The 17,858-nt window shown below is 51.4% G+C and overlaps 1 protein-coding gene across 4 annotated transcripts in view; it reads left to right on the top strand.

Annotated features, from left to right (window-relative positions):
- Positions 1-17,858, top strand: part of LOC128794893 (SH2 domain-containing adapter protein F-like) — a 34,558-nt gene that overhangs the window by 11,195 nt on the left and 5,505 nt on the right. For 3 of the 4 annotated variants that reach the window (XM_053955175.1, XM_053955176.1, XM_053955178.1), the window contains 3 exons: positions 2,049-2,220; positions 2,517-2,636; positions 5,748-6,565. The exons of the other annotated variant lie outside the window; for it this stretch is intronic. In XM_053955175.1, the coding sequence (XP_053811150.1) occupies positions 2,049-2,220; positions 2,517-2,636; positions 5,748-5,934 (479 nt within the window). In that variant the 3' untranslated portion in view covers positions 5,935-6,565. Of the gene's footprint in view, positions 1-2,048; positions 2,221-2,516; positions 2,637-5,747; positions 6,566-17,858 lie in introns of those variants that run through there. 4 annotated transcript variants of the gene reach the window in all.

Below are 17,858 nucleotides of genomic sequence, written 5' to 3' on the forward strand. Positions count from 1 at the left end.
TCTCTTTTAACCCTTTATTAATATTTCAAGGACCTTGCTCTTACGCTGTGGTAAATTAGGATTTTGCCAAGAGCATTAGGTGGGGGGAGTTTGTGGAAAGCCATGACTGGATTGTTACCGGTGGGGAGCTGGGATGCTTTGCCTTTTCCTGTGCAGTGGTGTGCTGTGCCTGCCTGTGTATCAATAACGCTGTCTGGGTGGGCACTCACTGCAGTGCCAGCTGCAGATGTCTGATTTCCTTATCTGCAGCTACCCAGATCCCTGCAGAGCTTCATAAGATAAAAGCCAATGTGGCCTTTGCTGCCTCCTGGGTGGGCTTGAGCGCAGGCTGCAGGTGATGCCTTATTTTGTTGCTGATGGTGGGGGCACTCGAGAGCAAAGTGGCCGCTCTGCCAGGGCTTTGTTGGGTATTTCCCAAATCCATGGGGATGCTGCAGGCTGAGATCAGTCCTCAAGAAGAAAGGTTTTGGCAGGTGGGAACTTTCTGATCCTCTTCCTGCAATGAATGCAGGTGTCAAGAAAAATTAATCTCTTTGTTATGCAGCCTTGTCTTTTCCCCCATCATTTATTAAGTTGCTCTGACATGCATCCTCCTCCTGATGAACACATCACTTTGTCATTTTTCCTGGTTTTAGCAACACGGAGTCTGTTTTGGTTTTTTTTCCTCTGACTTGCCTTGCTTTGTTGTATTAAATTTATCTTGCCAGAATTTTGCCTCATTTTCTATTTCCCATGTCTGGAGGTGACTTGAACATCTTGAAGGATGTCTTCTTCCTCCTAAGGGCTTGTTTTTAATATCCTGTTTAATCATGCACCTGCCTCTGTCTCCCTCTGACAGGTGCAATGCATTTCTTTTGAGCCTGTAACGCAATGACTTTGTGCCGCCAGCAAACACTTGGGCTGTTTGATTGTCTGGCTTTTTAACGATTGCCCCGATTTTTTAAGGTGATGAGTTGAAATTGAAGCCTGTGTATGATGTACAAGGGTGAGCATGGTTGGTGAAAAGCCAGAGCGCTGCAGAAGCAGGGCTTGTCAAGCCATAATGCCAGGCACCTCCTCCTTGAGCTGTGCTCAGGGTGGTTTATGCCATGCTAAGCTGCAGAGGATTTTGGCTGGGTTTGCTTTTGGCTGCCTTCCCCTCCTTGCAGTGCTGGGGAGGCTGGAGTCCTGCTCACTTGCATAGGGCCTGGACAAAGTGTCACTCAAACAGCTGCCTTATAGGATGTCCTGCTAGAGAGGAAAACATCCCTCTGGCTATTTTTTGCCTCCAGCAGCCAGGAAGCAACAGGAAAGTTGTCCTGTCTGGGGCATTTGAGAAGTCCTAGGGCATTTCTGGGCTTGGCCACCTCCAGGGTGACTGCTGCCACATTGGCAGCCCTTGGCAGCCCCACACTGTGGCAGCTCTGCCCGATCAATAAGTAATTTGTGTAAGGGGGTTGGTGGTACAGGGAGCAATAACGAACTCTTGGGAGGACGGAGAACCGATATTGTTAATGCTGAAATCATCCTGCGTGGAAATAACAGGCAGTGGGAGGCCAGGTCCCTGGGGCACCGGCTTGGTCAATCTCCCGCACTCATGGCTGTGGCTGGTGACAGGCAGGTGGCAGTGTCAGGGAGGTACCTGCAGTAAAATATCCCCTTCCCACCTCGAGGAATTGTTTTTTCACCCCTGTTTATTTGTGCCAGCAGAATGTGTCCATTGGTTCCAAACTGACAGCTTCCTTTAGGTCCATCTATCCCCTCTTCCTCTGAGATTGGGAACCTCTTCTTGCTGCATCTCACTTAACCCTGTACCACAGCCACTGAATCTATTTTTGCATTAGCAAAACCTCCTGAGCTTTTGAAACCTCTCTGGAAATGTCTTCCATGGGCTCAGCTACTGGCTCCAGCCTGGGCACTGCAGTGAGCAGCAGCCCAAGAGCCGCCCTGCCCTTGCTTAGACCAGGGGATGGGGCAGTGTGAGGTGACCCAGTGTGATGTAAGTGGCTCTGGCTCTTCCTGCCAGAGGAAGTTAGGATCCCAGCATGTGATGTGTGTCTGTCTTGCAGGTCCATCAGAGGGGCTGGGGTATGGCCGCACCTCACCCTGCAGGGAAGAGAAGGCCAGGGCTGTCCTCAGGCATGGCTCCAGCAACCTCAAGAGCACAAAGACACTGACGGCTGAGCCTGGCCCCTTTGTCGGGGAGAGGATTGACCCTGCCCTGCCCCTGGAGAGCCAGTGGTGAGTCCTGCCTGCCTGGCGTGGCTGCCCGACCCTTCCACCTGCACTAGGGAGCCCTGTGGCCACACCATGAGGAGCCCTGGGGCAGATTTGCTTCTTCCTTTCTCCCTTGGCTCTATATTTCAGTCTGTTTGTCCCTGCCCCTTGTCTCCCAACCCCAGTGGTGCCAGCCCCTTCCCTCTCCCTGAGTGTGGCTGCAGTCCCTGGGAAGGTGCTGGCATTGCTGCTGCCCCAGGGCAGATCCCTTGCCAGGGTGTGTGCTCCGTGCCCAGCACAGCTGATCCCTCTCCCTGCAGCTGGTACCACGGGGCCATCAGCCGGACGGACGCGGAGACGCTGCTGAGGCTGTGCAAGGAGGCCAGTTACCTGGTGCGCAACAGCGAGACCAGCAAGAATGACTTCTCCCTCTCCTTGAAGTGAGTGAGCCTGGCAGGGCTGGGGGGTTGTGGACCCACAGCAGAGGTGACTCTTAGGTGGATGCCCCAAGTGAATTGTGCCCATGCTAATTGGCTAACTATGAGATGACCACGAGTGGGCAGAAATGGCTCCAGTAAGAAGTCCACACTTTTCTGTGGTGTGGCACAGGTTTCTGGTTTGGCAAAAACATCTCTCAGGAAGATCTGGAGGCCCACTGCTCTTCCTTGCAGTGCTAATAATCCTTCAGATGGATCAAATTATATGCCTCACTTCTCAGTCAAATATGTCTGGTTACAGCTTCCAGCTCTGTTTTCTTGCTCCCCCTTTTTTGTAGCTTAGTTTTATGGGAAAAGAAAGTCTGTACAAATACACTGTTGATGGAAATGTGGGTACCCATCCTTCCCTCCCCAGCCCATAGATCCATTGCTCAGCTGTAGAGGGCTTTACCCTCTACCCTGGCTCTGGTTTGCCAGTAGGGAAACCTCATCCCCACAGCACAGCTTGGTTTCTGCTTACAGTTTTTGGGGAACCTTTATTCTCCCCAGGTTTTCCAAATTCCTTGGATGCCAAAATTGCATGAAGCATCCTGCATGTGTCCTGACGGGGGGAACTGCCCACAGCTCCTCATCCAGCTCTTTGCTGGCTCTTGGGGCAGCACAAATCCACAAAATCAAAGCTGTTACTGTCTGAAGATGATGATGGATGAGCAAATACCTTCTTGCTCTTTGGCTGGACAGCTATATTAGCTGTGTTCCTGCCAGATGGGAAATAAGTATTAATTGAGCACTTCAACTATCTCTGCCCAACAACAGGCCCTGTAACCCTATGCTTTTCTCAGTATACTTTGAGTTTCCCCAGTGGTCTCTCTACCTGCATTGTTCCCAAGGGGTTTCAGCCTCTCTGTTAATTTTCCAGTGGCACAATTGTGAATTAGATTGCTCTGTCTCTCTCCACATTTTTTTTCACTCTTTTTGTTGCCTTCAGCACCAAACCAGGGCAGGAGCTCCACTGAAAATACACTTTCTTCCTTCTGCATTTAGACCTTTCAGATCAGCCAATAAATCCATCTGGAATAGCTCCCCCTTTTCCCTTTTTTTTTTTTTTTTTTTTTTGGTCAGGATTTTTACTGATGTTTTAATTTTCTGGGTTTTTCCTTGCCCTGGCTTGTGAGCCATCTTGGAGCTTCTTCTGGTTGGTGAGCTGCATTTGAAGCTGCAAGAGGTCTCACTATTGCCTTGTGAATGGCATTAGCCAGCATCTGTGTTGGAAAGCCTGGGAAGTAGCATTCCATCACCAAAGGTGGCTTTCCATCACCTCTCCACAAGTCAGTCACCTGTTTCTTAGTGGTTTTCCCTTACTTCTTGCCATCATTCTTCGTTTTATGGCAAAATCCTCCTCTCAGATGGCATGTGTGCTGGGCCATGGTGTGCAGCAGTATTCCACCTTCTCCAGCCCATCAAGGACTTGCTTGGGGATTGCCTGTCCTTGCAGAGTTTGCGGAGAACCTACAGCCCCGGGAGTGGGATTTTTACTCCGCTGCCTTTCTCTGTAGAGCCTGTTCAAGGAAAATCCCCTGGGATGCTTTTTATATAGCTGTAAGCTGGCTGTCTGCAACTCTATTATTTTTTTAAGCTCTTTTTTTTTCCCTTGAGGAAGGAGGCACAGCCAAGGAGATGGTCTGAAAAGCATTCCAATACTGAACTAAAGTACTTTGGTGTTGCTTTAAAGGAAAATATGCACAAGAGAGATCAGCCAGGAGCAGGTCAGGTAGCTTGAAGGATTTAACCGTGCTGTGACAGTCCTGGCTGGTCCAGCCTAAGCAGCCCCACGCTGCCTGTCATGGATAGGGTCATGTCATTGCCTCAGGTGCTTGGAGAATGAGTCCATCCTGGCTTGTGCCTCCACGAGAGTAGCTGAGGCCACACTGCAGAGCTTTGTGTCCTTCCTTGTGCCTGAAGAGGTGCTCAGCAGGAACAGCACCCACCTGCCTTTGTCCTGGCTGCTGGTGTTTGCAGCCTGTTCCGTCAGTCATCTCGCTAGGGGTGTGATCTCATCACATCCCTGAGCTTGTGACAAAGACCTGTGGAGCAATTTGGGCTAAACACAACCAGTATCAGCTCTCCATGGTTCCGTGTGGCAGCAATCCGGTTCCCTCTCAACTGGGACACAAGACACAGCCAAGCTATTGCTTTTCCTCAGCCCATGTTAGGGGGTTGTGGCTGTCTCTCAGGACAGCTGGCTCCTTGCTCCTGTCTCTAAATGGATTGCAAACCCATTCTGCTAATGCAGCTGGGCTGTCCATTATGGCCTGTCTCCAGCCGGGGGGATGGGGCCAGGCTGTGCAGCACTAGAAGCAGCTCAGCATCACTGATGAGGTCCTGTCTGCTTTTAAGTCATCAATATTTTGCCATAATGTGCAATCCAGACGCTGTAGACAGGCTGTGGCTCTCCTTGGAGATGCAAATTAATAGCAACAGGGCCATTAGTCAGTCACTTGGAATCGGCGTTTGTGGCAGGATCTGCCTGCACGGCTTGGTGTGGCTTGCTGCCCGTGCTGTGCTGGGAAATGGTCTTGCTGTGCTGAGCAGGTTTTATGGAGCCTGCAGTGGTGGCATAGGGAGAGGGGGAAGGAGAAAATCCTTTGGCTGTGGGCCAAAGGAGAAAAACCTGGTTTGCCACGGTGAGGCTGGAGATCTGGTAGCTGAGGGGATCCTGTGAGAAACAGAGCAGTTGCAAAAGGGACTGTCACATGCAAGGAGCAAAAGCCACTACCCCTCCATGACCCTACAGCAAGTGCCCCTGCTGCTCTTGTCCAGGTGATGCCTTCCCTACCACACACACCCTGGATGGGCCCTACACACCCCACTGCATGGCCATGCTCCCCAAGGGGACACAGTGCATCATCATTGGCCATGTCCCTCCTTTGATCTGTGGGTTTTGTTGGAGTCGGCCAGGAGCAGGATGGTGCATGCAGAGCTGTGGCTGCAGACAGGAACCAGCAGTGTCCCCCTCAGCTGCAGGGACAAGCTGCCTGTGTCAGGGGGGTCAGGAAATGAGGGGAGGCTGGGGCCAACTGTACCCCCTAATCCTGCCTTGATCTGTCCTTGCAGGAGCAGCCAGGGCTTCATGCACATGAAACTGTCGCGGACACAGGAGAACAAGTACGTGCTGGGTCAGCACAGCCCGCCCTTCGACAGCGTGCCAGAGATCATCCATCACTACGCCAGCCGCAAGCTGCCCATCAAGGGGGCCGAGCACATGTCCTTGCTTTACCCAGTGGCTATCCGTACCCTATAGTAATCACCCCCACGAGCCAGGCTCAAGGCTGGCTGCACCCAAAACTGGCCCATCCACAGGGCTGAGCACCACTGTGCCAAGGATGGGCTCCAGACCATCAGCCCATGAGCAGCTCGCTGGGCACAGCCGGTGCTGTCGGGGATTGCTGCAGCCGGGCCCCTCGTCCTGCTCTCCCAGGGGCTCCCGTGCACTGGTTTTGTGCTGGCATGGCACTGGAAGGGACCCCCTGTGCAAGGAGCTGAGTGGGGTTTGCCGGCTGTCCACACCTCCACACCTGCCTCTTTGGCAAAGCTTGGGATGCCAGGACTGGAGCTGGGACCTTGGAGACTCCAGGGAGGGGGGCAGTGTGTGCGAGTACGGGGATAAATCATCTGGTAGCAGGCTTGAGGTACCTCCATGAGGGTGCCTAGCTCTGCCCATGAGAGACAAAACAGCTGTGCCTGCAGGTAAGGAGGCTGGCAGGGGTGAGCAGGACCTGCCTGGGCCAGTAAGGCATGCACAGTGCAAGGCAGGCTGCCCTTACTGCACCGGTGCTCAGTACTCACTGCCATCCTTTGCCAAACATAAACAGTGACCGGCCTTGGCCTTGTGTGCAGCACCACTGCCTAATAAAGCAGTGTCTCCTGCTTCATGGGACTGTGTGCCCACATCCCACCGCGAGCGGGGGACCAGTGTAGCAAAACAGCAGAAAGGGAAATTTTGTTATACAAAAGCTTTAAGGGAATTGATTTTCCCTGTGCCATTGGATACACTGAGATTGGCGTGCCTGTCCAGCCAGTGCACTCCTCTGAGACACAAGGACAAAGGATGCTGGTGGTCATGTCCTTGCCATGTCTTTGAGACCCTTTGTGGGCAGTGATGAGCTGATTTTGGACTTGCCTGTTACTCCCTGTAGAAGAGGGCGCCCTTTGGGATCTTTTGCCTTCTTGTTTTCCTTCACCTCTCATAAATCTTAGGCAAAGTCCCTGAATTTCACAGAGCTCCTGATCTCCTCTGAGAAATTACTGGCTCCACTCCTGTTGTTTGTCTTCCTGACACCTTGTCTTTGGGCCAGTTTGCTCCTCTTTTTTCTGGCTGAACCTTTCTCTTGTGCTCTGTACTGTTTCATACATACCTTGCCTTTAACCTTGTTCCTGGTGTTGCTCCTATACCCATGCACATACATTTCCTCTATCCATGCTTCAGCCTAAGCTGCATCCTGCTGTTACTCCCCAGCAGCACATTCCCTTTCCCCTCTGCTCTCTGGATGGGGATGACAGCAGCAAATTTGCTGCTGGACCAGCAAAACCTTTTCTGTTAGTGGAGCAAAGCCCTCGGGCATTGGTGGGATGAGTTAGCAGTGGCCTGGTGAAGGCTTTGTGAAAAAGTATCATCCTCCCTTCTGCCTGCTGCCAGGAAGAAGCTGTCCCTGCTGGTTGCTGGGGGACACTGAGGTGATTGATGGGACTGTGGGGATTTTGTGTGGGTGAGTGCTGCAGCTACTGCAGGAACCCAGCTCTGCCATCTGGGGCTTTGGGGTTTTTCAGACTCTATCTTAGCTGAGAGATGGCTGTCCTGGCTGCCCTGCACAGTTTTGAGCTGCTGTGGGGACCATGGGGCATGGCCAGCGTGGTCTGTGAGTGCACCCTGTGTTTGGGAGCTACAGAAGTGTGGTGGGTTGGTCCAGGATGCCTCAGCCTCTGCCGCTCCTTAAAAGGCAGCGGATTGAGCTGGCCGGTGTCTCCTTACAGCCCACTTGACTGCTGGCAGCTCTGGCTGCCTCTCTCCATCCCAGGGAGGCATTTTGTCCAGTGGGGATGGAGGTGACTCCAGTGGGGAGGGCTTTTCTCCCAGAGCCTGCAGGAAGGGCTGGAGATGCAGAAATTTGCAGCGATGCTGCTGGGTGCCCCTTCTGCACTTAGAAGGTTTCAAGCGCCACTTAGCAGCTCCACTGTGCCCTGATGGCTCCAGTGAAGAGCTCATCATGGGGGATCCTCTGCCTTCTTGGAAGCTGTGGGTGGGAAAAAAAGAGGCTTCTTGTGTCCATGCAGTTCCCCACATAGTGTGGGGCTGTTTTCCTGAGGAGCTGTGGCAGGGAGCAAACTGCCTGGAAGCCAGTGCTGGCTGTGCAGCCTTATGGTGAAATCCTGCTCAGGCAGCCTGGCTCCATCTCGGGAACATCCCTGCTGAGCACAGGGATGAGAGGAAGGAGACCTGTGTGCATTGCACCAGCTGCCCAGAACCAGTCATGGACCAGCAGGACTGCCCTGCAGCTGGGCTGTGTGTGTCCAAGTGCTTCAGCAAAATGGCTCTTGGTCGTTGCTGTGGGAATTACATCTCTCCTGACCCCTTTCTTCTCCAGGCTAAAGAAGTGAAACTCCATTGTTCTACCCCCGACCATCCTCAGGCAGGACTCTCGCTCTCTTCCTCTCTTCATGTACTTGGAAACAGTATCCAGGTGTGGTCTCACCAATACCAAATAAAGGGAGATAACCCTTTATCTCCCCTTCTTTTGTCCTGACCACAAAAAATATATGACTCCAGTTCCAGCATCCTCGGTGGTGGGAGGTGAACAGCAGCTCCCCAGAAAATTTGAACTGAATTTCTCTTGAAAGGATATTTTAGTGCTGCCTTTGCCATCCTGAAGTGACTGAAGTGAGCATTGTTTGGGAATTGAGTGGGTGAGGGCAGACATCCAATGGGTCTTGAGAGGTGACAGGGATCCCTATTCATGAAGATGCTAATCCCCAGGAGGGAAAAGGCCGTGAACAACCTTATGTGGCTTTAAGGTTAACCCTGTTGGGAATATAAAGTTAGACCAAAGACCTTTGTTTGTAATAATTCCTAATCCACTTGTCCCAGCAATGCCCCATGTCCTCCCAGCTGCCTGTGTTCTGAATCCCTCCTCCCAGTGTGTGGAACAGCTCTGTCATTCATTGCTAATCCCTCACAAAGCCCTCCATAACCACAGGGCTGGTTTAGCATAGTGCAGCTCCTGATAATGGGGGAAGGAAGTTTGTTTTGTAATTGGATTAGCACTGCTGAGAACAGCTTGTGCACTGTGTCAGGGCTGAGCTGGTGCAGCCCTGGCCTCGTGCCACTCTGCCTGGTTTTGGGTCAGCTTGGGGCTGTGTTACCCCTGCACAGGACTTCACTGACCAAAATTATGACCAAAATTCACTGACCCATGAAGACAGGCTGGAGGAGTTCAGGCTGTTAAGCCTGGAGAGGACAAGACTCCAGGGAGACCTTAAAGCCCCTTCCAGTAGCCTCAGGGTCTCCAAGAGAGCTGGAGAGGGACTTTGGACAAGGGCCTGGAGTGACAGGACAAGGTGGAATGGTTTCAAACTGAGAGAGGCCAGGTTTAGATGACATAAGAAGAAATTCTTGGCTGAGAGGGTGGTGAGGCCCTGGCACAGGTTGCCCAGAGAAGCTGTGGCTGCCCCATCCCTGGAAGTGTTCCAGGCCAGGCTGGATGGGGCTTGCAGCACCTGGGACAGTGGAAAGTGTCTCTGCCCATGGCAGGGGATTGGAACAAGATGAGCTTTAAGGTCCTTTCCAACCCAAACCATTCTATGATTCTATGAAAACATAGTTTTGCAGGATGGAGGCAACCAAGAGGGACAAAAGGCTGATACAGGGCAGAATTGGAGCTTGACCATCTGGGAAGGTGGGGTGTGTTTACTGGATTCTGTCCCTAATGTCTCCCACCTGCTAGAAATGAAGCCCTTTGTGCCAAGCCTCACATCACCCATCCCAGCACAAGTCATCAAGGCTCCTAAGTACCTCAGCGGTTGGAGAGATCCAGCAACTGATCCTTGTGGGACTGGGTTAAACCTCACCATGTCATCCATGCCCCTTCCTACCCCTCTGGCCTGGAGAAGTTCCTTGAAGCCCAAGCCTAGTGATTAGTTTGAAACCCCAGCCCTAGCAGGGATGCTTAAATTACTTGAGTATGCTCAAATTACCTGAGAATGCTGTGCCCTGTGTTTTGCCTCCAACCACAGCAATCTACAGGAGGATCAGATAACAGCTCAGCTGCCAGAGTTTAGAGCAAAGGAGAGAAATTTGCTCCTAATCCCTTCAGGCTGCCAGTGGAATGTGCAGGGTAGCACATACAGAGCACACATGTGCAGTGGCACAGACATGGCCCAGCTGAATGCCTCCTCTCTAATCTTCTCCTAAAGACCAAATATTTGACCCAAAGGACAAGTTTCAACTTCTGACTTGGAGACTTCTGTCACTCAGTCCCTTCAGTATGGTTCCCAGCAGCCTTCCAAACCACTTACTTGCTCCTGGTATCCTGTTTGGAAATTGTCCCAAGACATCTCTGCTTGGATGCCTCCACTTAATTTTGAGTCTACACCTGTGAGTAGTTCTGTCATTTTTCATGCACAATTTTGGAGGCCTGTCTCCAAATTACCACGCTCGGGCACATAGAAGGGGAAATTGTTTTAAGCTAAAAGGAACATCAATTTAGATTAGATACAAGTATTTTACAGTGTGGGTGGTAAAACCCTGATACAGGTTGCTCAGAGAGGTGGTGGAAGTCCCATGTGTGGAAACATTCAAGGCCAAGTTGGACAGGGCTTGGAGCAACCTTATCTAATTGAAGATGTCCCTGCTCACAGTAGGAGGTTGGACTAGATGACCTTCTAACCCAAACCTGGGATTCCATGATCTTCCAGGTGAGACCATCCCAGTGCCTTGCTAGTGGTGTGGCTGTGTCCCTCCCCAAAACATCCCAGGTATGATGATTCCACAGTACCAGCCCTGTCCTTGATATTAACTTTAGTGGGGGCATCCCAAGACTGAGGTGGGGAGCAGTGCTGGAAGCTGCTCAGAGACATCCCTTTAACGTAGCCCAGCATTTTACTTGGTTAGCTGGTTCCTCCTCTCGTTAAATCCATACCCATGACTTCCAATATTGGAAACTGCTTCATACTGGGTGCAAATCAAACTTCTTCCTTAAATCTAACCAGGCTAAATTATCATAAAAGCATAGAATCATAAATTGGTTTGGGTTGGAAGACACGTTACAGCTCATCTTGTTCCAGCCCTCTGTCATGGGCAGGGACACATTTTACTAGAATGCTCTGTATCACCTTGTCAAAATTAATTATCAAAGAGAAATCATTACCTTATCCTGAGACAATGTATCTGTGATAAATTCTGTTTGCATTTGCTTTTCTGTCTGAGAGCTGAGTTTTCTTCCAAAAAGCCTCAGAAAGATACAAAAGTCCAGATACATTTGAATCCCTCTTTTCCATTTTCTGGATGTGGTAGGCACATTTGCTGCATTTATTTGAGATTTGAGCCATATCCAGGTTTTCTTAAGCCTGTCCCTTCTTTCGTAGGGAGGTGACCTTGCTCCTTCCCTCCCTGATGTCATGCTAACCCTCATCTCATGCATTCACAGTGTCCTCAGCCAGTAGTTGTACCTCAGGCATTCTCTGTCCTTCCTATCCTGCTCAGCTTGATGACCTGCACAGCCACCAGTCTTTCTCTTAATTTCCAGCATGAACATATGTGTGCTGTATTTTTCTCCAATAAATAGCAAGCCCTGACTGCCTGTGTGGGACTGGCAGGCTTGCTGCATGTCCCCTCTCCTCGTCCTGTGCCTTGCTGTGTGTCCACAGTGCGCTGGGATTTACTGCCCGAGCGCAGCGCTGCAGCTCCTGCCACAGTTACCTCTTCACAGGCACAGCCTGCCTCTGGTGTGCTCGCCCTGACCGTGCGCAGCGTGTCCTGGTGGGCAGGGAAGGCTCAGCATCGCTTTGCCTCCATGTAGGGCCATGTCTGAGCAACCCACAGCTCTTTCTGGTAACTCACTGCAAGGATTGCAGGCTCTCTGCTGCACCTAGCTCTCTTTTCCTTCCGCACATGCAGGCTGTCGGAGCCTCCTCTGCCCCCATGTGCTCAGCCCCTCTTTAAACATGTCCTGCAAGGGCTGAGATGCAGCCTGGCATCAACATCCTGGGCTGTCCTGGCTCGTCCTTCTCTGGAAACCACAGACTGAATGGTGGTTGGGTTTTAAAGTCCTGCCAGAGGTAATGGAGAGTGTCTGGTGGGCTGCAAGACCCAAGGTCCTGCTCAGTGTCATTTAAGCCAGAGTCCCAGGTGCCACCCAGAATGTGGCTCCAGTTTGTTGTACAGAAGGCAGTTCCTGTTTTGTATTTTTTTTTTGTTGTTGTTGTTGTTGTTGTTGTTTTTTTTTTTTTCCCAAAGAAGTGCTGAGCTAAAAAGCATCTCACTTTCTTCTGCTGTGAGGTGTAGCTGAGCTCTCACATGCCACAGGCTGGGGGAGGTAGTCCATGTGGGACCAAGTCTGAAGACTGCATCACCCATACAATGAGGGCTCTTGCATTTGCACTCAACTTCCAGCCTGTCCCAAAGGAAGTGGCACATCATATTCCAGAACAGGCAAGAGATCAAGCACAGGGGTGTTTTTCAGTCCCCCTGCATCACAGACCCTGCACTCCCTACTCAGCTGAGGGTCGCTCTGAAAGTCCAGCTGTTGAGACAACCTTAGACTCTGTGGCTTTGGCATTGCAGCCCCACATACAGTGCAGTCATTCGTGCTGGCAGCAGCTGCTCCCACTCAAAACACAGCAATAATTGTTCTTGCTGGGCTGGTCCTGCTTCAGGCCATAAAGAGCAAGATCATTCTTTTATCATCATCCATATCATTCCTATCTTGGCTTCTGTGGTAAATGTGTGTCAGCCTGGCCATCAGGGCACAAGGTCAGGTCACCTTCTGAAAGACTCACAGGTTGCTTGGGATGTGGAGTGGGAGCATCTGTCTCCTGTGGCTTGGTGTAGGGATGGGATGGGGTCTGTCATGGCAATGTCGGGGGATGCAGTGACTCCTCTGCTCTGCTCTCCATTAACAGCGCAGCTCCAAGGCCTATGTGTGCTGGGCTGGGGCAGCAGTGATGGACCATCCTTCCCTGATGGCAACAGCTCATTTCCATTTAGATAGAGGAATTTCAATCTCAGTTTGCCAGCTCTTCACCGCGGTTCGACACAAGACCCAAATTTCCTGTTTTCTCCCCCAGGCTCCCCAGATGCTCTCTGGGCTCAGGGACTGCAACGTGTTCGAGAGAGCTGCCGCCCGGCCCAGGGGACAGCCGTGGGAACACGGGTTCTCTGTAGCTCCGCAGGTCCCCACGGCACCTCTGCACCCGAAACTGCCGCACTGCCCTTTGTGCGCTCAGCGGCCCCTGCTGGGTTCTGCCCTGCTCTGGAGCGGAGGCGCCCGCGGGGAGACCGCGTGGAGGGCAGCGGGGCGGATATGGGACACTGCACAGCGGACACCGGACACTGCACAGCGCATAGCGGACTCCGCACACCTCACACCACACAGCTCACACCACACACCTCACACTGCACACCTCACAGCACATACCACACACCTCACACCACACAGCCACAGCACACAGTGCACACCTCACACCGCACACCTCACAGTGCATACTGCACACCTCACAGCGCACACCTCACAGCGCACACTGCACACCTCACACCGCACACAGCACACACCTCACAGCGCACACCGCACACCTCACACCGCACAGCACATACAGCACACCTCACACATCACACCGCACACATCACACCTCACACCGCACAGTTCACAGCATACAGCTCACAGTGCACACCGCACACATCACACCGCACACCGCACAGCTCACAGTGCACACCGCACACATCACACCGCACACCTCACGCCTCACGCCTCACACCGCGGGCGCTGCGGCCGTTCCAGGCAGAGGCCCGTGGCCGGGGGCGCGGCTGGAGAGCTGCTGCCTCCTGCCGGCCGCGCCGGGAGCAACAGGGCCGGACAGGAGGGGGCGGAGCCATTGCCCGACCAGTGAGGGGGCGTGTCCAGGTGTGAGGGGCCGTGGGCCGCCGGGGGCGTGGCCGCGCAGCCATGTCGGAGGGGACGGTGGGAATGGCGGCACCGGCGCCGATGGCGGAGACGCGGCTGCGGCGGAAGCAGCTGCTGAGCGCGGAGGAGGCGGAGCTGTTCGAACTGGCGCAGGCGGCGGGCAGCGGGCTGGACCCGGAGGTGTTCCGGTGAGCGGTGGGGGCGCCCCCGCGGGAGCCGCCGGTGACGCCGGAGCCCCCTCTGACGGGCGCTCCCGGTGCCGGTGTCCCCCCCGCAGGGTGCTGCTGGACCTGCTGCGCATGAACGTGGCGCCGCTCGCCGTGTTCCAGGTGCTGAAGTCGATGTGCGCCGGGCAGCGGCTCCCGCCGGCAGCCGAGAGCGGCCCCGCCGCGCCGGCGCCGATCCCCGCCGACAGCCGAGGTACGCGGCGGGCGGGGGCGGAGCGGGGCGGGCGGGGCCTTTCCCCGGGGTGTTCCCGCGCAGAGCGCCCTGAGCACGGCCGGAGCCCGCCGCCCCCCGGCCCCACGCTGCGGCGGCCCGGAGGGCGCCTGGCGCTGCCCCGCGCCCGGGCCGCCGCGGGAAGGGGCCCGCGGGCCGCTCGGCCCAGCCCCGGCGGCGCTTCGGCCCGAGGGGCCCGCTCCGTGTGACCCCGAGCCCCGTTTGTCTTAACGCTCATGGGTTTTAGGCAGCGAGGGGGCCGGGGGGAGGCTGCTGCAGTACTTGTGCTGCGTTTTGTAGCCTCCTGGCTCTGCTCGCCAAGCCCTTAACAAAAAAAAAAAAAAAAAAACACTTTAATTTACAGTATTACTCAGTACTGCTTTGTTTGTATATAACTCAAAAAAAGTTAAAGTTTCCGGGCCATGAGGAGTCCCTGGGAAAGGAGGTTAGCTGTGTTGCTTCCTTTACTCTATGCCCCCATGTGCGTGGTGGCTTCTAACACTCATCCAGCGGTTTCCATCCTCCAGCGATGGCATTTGTGTGGGGAGATGAAGTAGAAGGCTGTGGGGGACTGTCAGCTAAAGCAGTTACTGCTTTTGAATGAATTTATCTCTCCTTAATACTCTAATGTCCATGAACAGTAACAACCATAGCTCTGAATTTGTGCCGTATATATATATATAAAATTTTATTTTATTCCTAACCAGTTCTAATAAAATTTCTGTTTACTCCCTGAAGTGACTTTTGGCTCACCAACTCTGTGGATTACTTCCAAAAGGTTTAAAAATAAGTAACTAAAATGAGTCTGCTGTCACTAAGCCTGGATTCACAGTGGAAAAGTTCATTTCTCTTGTGCTTAAAATTGTGTCAGAAACGGGCAGTGGTGGTGGTTGGTGTGTTTATTCTCTTGGCTGTGCTTGCAAGTCGTGTGGAAAGTGAAGTTGAGAGTGGGATTAATTTGAAAAGCAGTCACTTTTGGGATAAAGGAGTTATGCCACAATCTGGTGCCTTCATAATGGCAAAGCTCAAGGTGAATCCCCTCTCTGAGCAGCTGAGGGGAACTCAGGAAGTTTGCTGTAGCTCAAATAGAGTGTGTGGATAAAATGTCCAGGGCTCCTTGGACTCACCATGAACAAGTTTGCCTTTCTTAGGAGATGCTCCTGGTTCAGAATTCCCTGTAGAGGAGGTGGTTGTGCTGAAGAGAACAGCCTCACATGTGACTGAGAAGTGACTCTGAGTATGCACAGGGGCAAAGGAGGACAGACACCTGTCTGAGTGCTTTTTCCTAAACAAAATGGGAGAGGTGCAGCACTTGGATTTTTGTCAAGTGTGAAGCAGTGAGCTATTCTGGTACCACATCAAGAGGAAATATCCCAAAAGAGCAGAGATTTTGAACATAGGATGCTGTTAAATTTTGTTCTCGCTCCCCTGTTGCTGCCCTATCTGTTACAGGCTACTCTTAACTATGAAGGAATGTTGCTGAGGTTTTTGTTCCTGTCAGTCTGTAATGTGGAGCAACTTTTGTTCTCTCATGTATGCTCTTTAAGGGGTGCTTTCTAGACAAGTGAGACTTTTTTTTCTAGCACTGAGCTACTGCTATGAACTAATTTTAGCTAGTAATGGGCTTGCTCAGGGTTTGAGACAGGCCAATGGCCACTTGTTTTTTAATCAGCATTAAATTTCTCCAGAGGGAAAGCCAGAAGCCCTAAGGTAGAGTTGGTATGTGCTTAATTGTTGCCTTCTACCACCCTGCTGCAGGCATCTTAGAGAGGCTGAGACTGCAGGAGTTAGTAGTTGTCTTGAGAGCTTAATTTGGTGCTCATTCTGCATCTTTAGTAGAGCATCTCCTGGTTTGACTCAGATTTCAGTCCTAGTGTGTCCAGCCAGGCTTTTCTCTTTGTAGTATCCCTTTAAAATTGATATGTTAATATCCTGGACTGCTCTGGGACAAGCCCTTGGAACCAAAGGGGAAGTGTAGTGAGGTTCAGGGAAAGATGGTGTTGCTTGTGATTTATTAAAGAAATATGGATATTGATCTAGCACCAATATCCAACTGTGACGGACAAAAACTCTCTAACAGTTTTAAAGTTAGAAAGTGTATGTTTATTGCGACGCTGGACAGTGTGCGGGATAGCTCCCAAATACACACCCCGCCTTTCAAATGATTACAGAGTCCTTTTATCCACACAAGAATTGAATATCCAAAATACAAATACATATTCATCATTTTGGTACATCCCATTCCTCACTTCCTATGCTAATCATTTCAAAAGCTATTAAGCATGTGTAGTTTGTTCCTCGAAATGGGTCGGTGGTCCCTTTCATGGGGAGGGGTCCCAAAATGAGGAAGTAAATGAAGTCTTCCTCATTCTGACCTTTCTACCTTTTCAATGCAAATATGACAAATGAACCTTGGTAGAACTCCCATTCCTTGTCTTCAATTGGTTTCAGAACAGAGGAGGCCCACAATTGTCTTATGTTCCTAAAAGCTATTTGTCAGTTTCTATATTCTCCATTACAAACCCAGCTAACTAAACATTGTGTTGACAAGCAATCAATTATTAGTTAACTACTAACTCTTAACTTCATCAAGGCCTACTTACAGAATCCCTTTATTGTAATTAACTCTAGTAAGGCTTATCTCTCTCTAACTAAAATCTTAGCTCCTCTAAAATCTCTAAATCTCTTAAAGTTTATGTTTCACTTGTGGTAAATATTTCTGGTATTAGTTTGGCTTTCAGTGGCCAGTTTGGCCAATTGCTGCCTTATTTCCCAAAGTTAAAATATGTCCTTGGTGCAAGTTAATGCACTGAAATTGCTGAAACAGGAAGATTTTGCCCATCAAGCCACAGTTTTGCTGCAGATGTGGTCAAACATTAAATGCTAAACTTGGATTTGCCCTCTTTGCAAGCTGTTGCTTGGTAATGGTGATTAAGAGGCACTTGGGCCTCCTCTTTCTTTTCACATTCATCCCTGACCAAATTGCAATGGACAGCATTTCTCTAACTTGTCAGAAGGCTTGGTCTTCCCAGCTGTGTCAGGTTTTTTTATTTTCTGTAAGCTTGTGTTAAATTAGAGCCCTAACTCACTTTGAATGAAAGCTTCTCTCTTTAGTTTCTGCCAGCCCAGGTGAGTTTGCTGTCACACAGCACCCACTGACATCAGCTAATTCCTTTGTGAATAAAATTGTCATTGAAAAGCTAATGCTCAGAAAATGCTTTAGGCAGAATTTAAGCTCAGCAGGGGCTTATCACAACTTTAGGTGCATGATTTCATTTCTGTGAGTTTAAGAAGTGCTGGTAAGATCCTGTTAATGTGAAGGATGTATTTTGTCCAGTCCTCCTTGTAAGTATCACAGAATCAGAGAGTGGTTGGGGTTGGAAGGGACCTTAAAGCTCATCTCATTCCAACCCTCTGCCATGGTCAGAGACACCTTCCACTGTCCCAGGTTGCTCCCAGCCCCATCCAGCCTGGCCTTGGACACTTCAAGGGATGAGGCAGCCACAGCTTCTCTGGGCACCCTGTGCCAGGGCCTCACCACCCTCACAGGGAAGAGTTTCTACCTGATCTAAACTTACCATCCTTCAACTTGAAAAAGAATCACTTCTCTTTCACT

The sequence above is a fragment of the Vidua chalybeata genome, chromosome 13, assembly GCF_026979565.1.
Source record: "Vidua chalybeata isolate OUT-0048 chromosome 13, bVidCha1 merged haplotype, whole genome shotgun sequence".
NCBI lineage: Eukaryota > Metazoa > Chordata > Aves > Passeriformes > Viduidae > Vidua > Vidua chalybeata.